The sequence below is a fragment of the Chanos chanos genome, chromosome 2, assembly GCF_902362185.1.
Source record: "Chanos chanos chromosome 2, fChaCha1.1, whole genome shotgun sequence".
NCBI lineage: Eukaryota > Metazoa > Chordata > Actinopteri > Gonorynchiformes > Chanidae > Chanos > Chanos chanos.
The window spans coordinates 14,109,950-14,114,031 of record NC_044496.1 but is presented as its reverse complement, the minus strand read 5'-3'; the positions used below and the strand labels follow the sequence as shown (position 1 = coordinate 14,114,031).

The following is a 4,082-nucleotide window of genomic DNA, read 5'->3' as shown; positions in this document are numbered from 1 at the left end:
GGGTGCTAAGTAAATAATTGCCTTTTAAGACGACCCTCAGTCGACACTCTATCGCGTCTTAGGTCTGCCCTGCATGAGGGATCCTCCTCATCTGCCCAATCACAGGTCAGGTCACAATTCTGGCAAATCCTTTTCAGTACAACCTTTAACCGGCCAGTCCAGCTTAGAATGACCTTTTACACTCTACAAGAAGCAGAAATACAAATGAAGTGAATGGGTCACGTAAGTAGGTGAGTTAAGATACAAAGAGCATGTAGGCCTATATCACTGCAGATAGATATGAATTTGTGAGCAGATTACATTAATGTCACATTTCAACAATCTTTTACTTCACTGTATGTGTATTAACAGCATTTGGCGTGATGTCATCACAGCAGTCCATGCAGTTTCTGGAAAGAGTTGCATTGTGTATGGTCTATTTAAATCTTTAATTCTTAGCAACTACACAATATATTCTCACAATTTAGCGGTGAGGAAACCTGTTGGGTAATTTGAAGCTATGCAGACTCTCTTTTTCAATTTTTATTTCAATACTTTAGCTGTTGTAGAAGAATTTCTTATTAACTGTTGGGATTGGCTCATGCTGACTGATTGACAAGAGCATATCTTTGTAACAGCCATGATCAATCCACTTTGACTGATTGACAATAACTCTATTTCTTAATTCACTGTTAAGCCAATGATAAATCCTATTAGTGAGAAACTTAGCAAGGCGGAAAGCCTCTCAGTTTCTCTTCTTGGACAGCCTGAAAACAAACACAGATTAAGGGCAACTGATCCTAGCAACCAGCTGCTCACAAGTTACACATATGTCAAAGAAATTGCTATCCATCCACAACGGTTGTATGCTGACTTTGTCAGCTATAAATGAAATTGATATTCATTCATCACACACTGATGTGTCTTGTGGCAGATATGCCACATCCAGTTGAAAGTGAGGTTTCTGATAGGTTATAAGTTAAATCATCAAATTCAGGTTCATATATTCACAGGTATACTCGTCCACCTCTTCTTCCACTTATCACATCCCCATATGTCAGACAAAAAATGGTCAAAAGAAAAGTCCCCACAGTTGGGCTGAATGGGTCATACACACACACACACACACACACACAAACACACACACACACACAAACAAACAAACAAACTAAGGATTTCTTTTCTGTGTAGTTAAGCAATTCCAAAACTTAACATTTGTATAATGTAATTATAATTTCGAACAGTATATAAATATAATTCTATGTCTTATATTTATTTTACCATTCCCAGGGCACAATAATGAAAATTCTACGTCTTCCACAGTATTTAGAATCTAATGCTAGTGAATCATAATGGGCATTAATGAGCTGTTTTACTCACTTTGACCATGTCTGAAGAAGATTTGTGCAGACAAAGCTGTAGACAAAATCTTCAAATAGAATTGCTTTCTAAGCTGTCTTCCTCCTACTGGTGTGGACACTTGTGGGCTATGCTGGATAACTCTATTCAAAGCTGATGGTGAATGAAAGGCCTTGTACTGGACAGAGTGTGGGGGCAGGGCTGTAGCCAAAGGTGTTCTGCAGAAGAGAGAGAGAGAGAGAGAGAGAGAACTTGAGACTGCCGCGGTTAAGTAAGTGGAGGAGGTATATAATGAGATCTACTGGCAACACAATCAGGTGGCATCATTAAATTATTATCGGTTTATTTTTGGATGGTAAACTATCCATGTGTTGAGGGCAATTTGAATATGATAGTCCTGTTAAATAAGCTGCGTGCAGTTTGTTCAGTCTAGTGATTTTCGATGCATTCAAAACAATAAATTTGTCCATAATATCCTAATGATATTGAATGCCTTTTAAAAATCTAATTATCTGGTTTTATGACTACTACAAAGTGCCCTTTTTAGATTTAGCTACAGTGATTGAAATATTTCCAGCAATACTGAACATTTTTGCAATGAAAGAAAAAATTATAAATGGTTCGATTATAAACTCTTAGCCATTTCAGTTTGTCAGAATTAAAAATGTAGAATTTTCGTTTAATGTACATATTTGGAATGAACATTAGGCTTATAATGCTGTTTACATGCGCACGAGACAGAGTGAATCGCCTGGATGAAAGTATTACATTCAGTGGATTCTATCGGGGATGACCCTTGAGTAATGACCAATCACATTCAACTAGCTTGCTCCTGCCTGGCAGGAACAGAGCAGTAAATGTTTGACGTGTGCATACAAAGGGACTTCAGCACCGTGGACAGTTCCTGACTGAAAATGGGTCAGAATCTGCCCACTGAGAAGAAGGAGGATGCAGAGATAGATGTGGCCGCTCTTCAGGAAATGTATAAAAAGTTTATAACAGAGTGCCCGAGCGGTGTTTTGTTTTTACACGAATTTAAAAGATTTTTTGGTGTTGATCCAACGGGCGAAGCGGCGGAGTATGCGGAAAATATGTTTCGAGCTTTCGATAAGAATGGGGTAAGAAACCAATGTGTTTTAGGATACTTAAGCAGAGCATGTGTCATTTCGAATGACTGACAGAATTATGAAAGACACTTTCAAAGCTTTTGACACGGGATGGTGCGTGGATTAGTCTATCGTTCATTCTGGTGATTTATTTTTGGTATACAGTGGTTCATTAACCGGTGTCAGTTTCATTTGTGTTTTACAGGATAACACTATCGATTTCCTGGAGTTTGTCGCGGCACTAAATCTGGTGTTTAGGGGAGATCTAGAGCACAAACTGAGATGGTCATTCAAAGTTTATGATAAGGACGGAAATGGCTACGTGGATAGAACGGAGCTCAGGGACATAGTTGAAGTAAGTTTCTTCTCCTTTCTGACTCAGCTTTTTCATGCGAACATTTTAGCCTTCGAGTTTACAGTTTCAGTCCCATTTCGATGAGGTATTTCTTCCAGTGTTTAAGCTGTGTTAAAGGTGACAGGCTGTACCTTGTTTGTTTTTTCGCAGTTTTGTCTCGTGAAAAAGTTAAGGAATGACACTGTTCTTTTTCAGTGCTGTAGTTTAACTATAGTTTCTAATACTTTTATTACACTTAAGCTACAGATAAGCACCTTATCTCGTTTTCCAGAGTATATACCGTCTGAAGAGGGTGAATAAGAAAGAGCCTGAAATCTCCATTGATGAAGTCTGTGAGAGGATCCTTAGCGCAGTGGACGTGGACGGAGACGGTATGTGATTCCCGTATGGTGCAAGTGCAGTATCTTTTGTTAATTATTTCAGTTCTTTACGCTTGGAATGAAGTGTGTGAATCTATAATAAACAGGATGTTATTATGAGTGATGTTATGGGTTATAATGAGTCCATATCATATCCCCTGACAGGTCATATAACTTTAGAAGAATTTGTGCAGGGAGCCCAGCAGGACCCCTGGATCTTGAACATGTTACGTCTGGACATGAATCCTTATAGCTGGGTACTGGAGCAAAGAAGGAAAAGCGCCCATTTCTAAGATGTACACAGCTATCACTGCTCATCTGAATAGACTGATGCCATTTTGAATGCACTAGGTCGGAATCGACCATTGCACTTCAGTAAATACTCATCTGAGTTTCCCACCTCTAATGTCTGTTTCTCTGGTTCAGTGTAGTGTTTTCATTTCCCAAAATTAATTTTTTATATTTATTTTTCTTTTCTTTCTTTTTTTTTCTTTTTAATGTGCCTTTGCCATAGGAATGAGTAGTATTTGTTTCTGACAATGGTAACTCTTGCATATCTTGAAAATTTCCTAAAAATGAGACTATGTGTAACCTCAATCCAGTCATTGTCCACAGCACTTTTCTGCTTGAATGTACCATACAAAAAACATCTGCCATGGGCATATTTACAAACACTCAGCACAGTGGCGTAGTGATTAACACCTTGCACAAAGGAGTTTCTGGGTTCAAGTCTATGTTCTGTGTCTGCTCTGTATGGAGTTTTCACTTCATTTCTATGTTTATATGGCTTTCCTCCATGTGTTCTGGTTTCCTCCCACAGGCAAAGACATGCATGTAAGGGGTGGCAAGCATCAAATGCTGCTACCATTCCAACTGGAGCCAGTTTAGAATAGTTAGGATAGGCGAAATGCAGAGGACAAACCA

At 38.7% G+C, this 4,082-nt stretch overlaps 1 protein-coding gene across 1 annotated transcript; it reads left to right on the top strand.

Annotated features, from left to right (window-relative positions):
• The first annotated feature begins 2,252 nt into the window (after positions 1-2,252).
• On the top strand, positions 2,253-3,451 carry LOC115804562 (guanylyl cyclase-activating protein 2-like). Its single transcript, XM_030765068.1, has 4 exons — positions 2,253-2,456; positions 2,650-2,799; positions 3,071-3,170; positions 3,324-3,451. The coding sequence occupies exons 1-4, from the start codon at positions 2,253-2,255 to the stop codon at positions 3,449-3,451; spliced, it is 582 nt and encodes a 193-aa protein (XP_030620928.1).
• The last annotated feature ends 631 nt before the right edge of the window (positions 3,452-4,082 follow it).

Bases quoted from the DNA above. Each gene is read 5' to 3' on its own strand.
- LOC115804562 (XM_030765068.1), top strand. From the start codon at position 2,253: ATGGGTCAGAATCTGCCCACTGAGAAGAAGGAGGATGCAGAGATAGAT. The intron at 2,800-3,070 runs GTAAGTTTCTTC...CTCGTTTTCCAG, and splicing joins AGCTCAGGGACATAGTTGAA to AGTATATACCGTCTGAAGAG. The intron at 3,171-3,323 runs GTATGTGATTCC...ATCCCCTGACAG, and splicing joins AGTGGACGTGGACGGAGACG to GTCATATAACTTTAGAAGAA.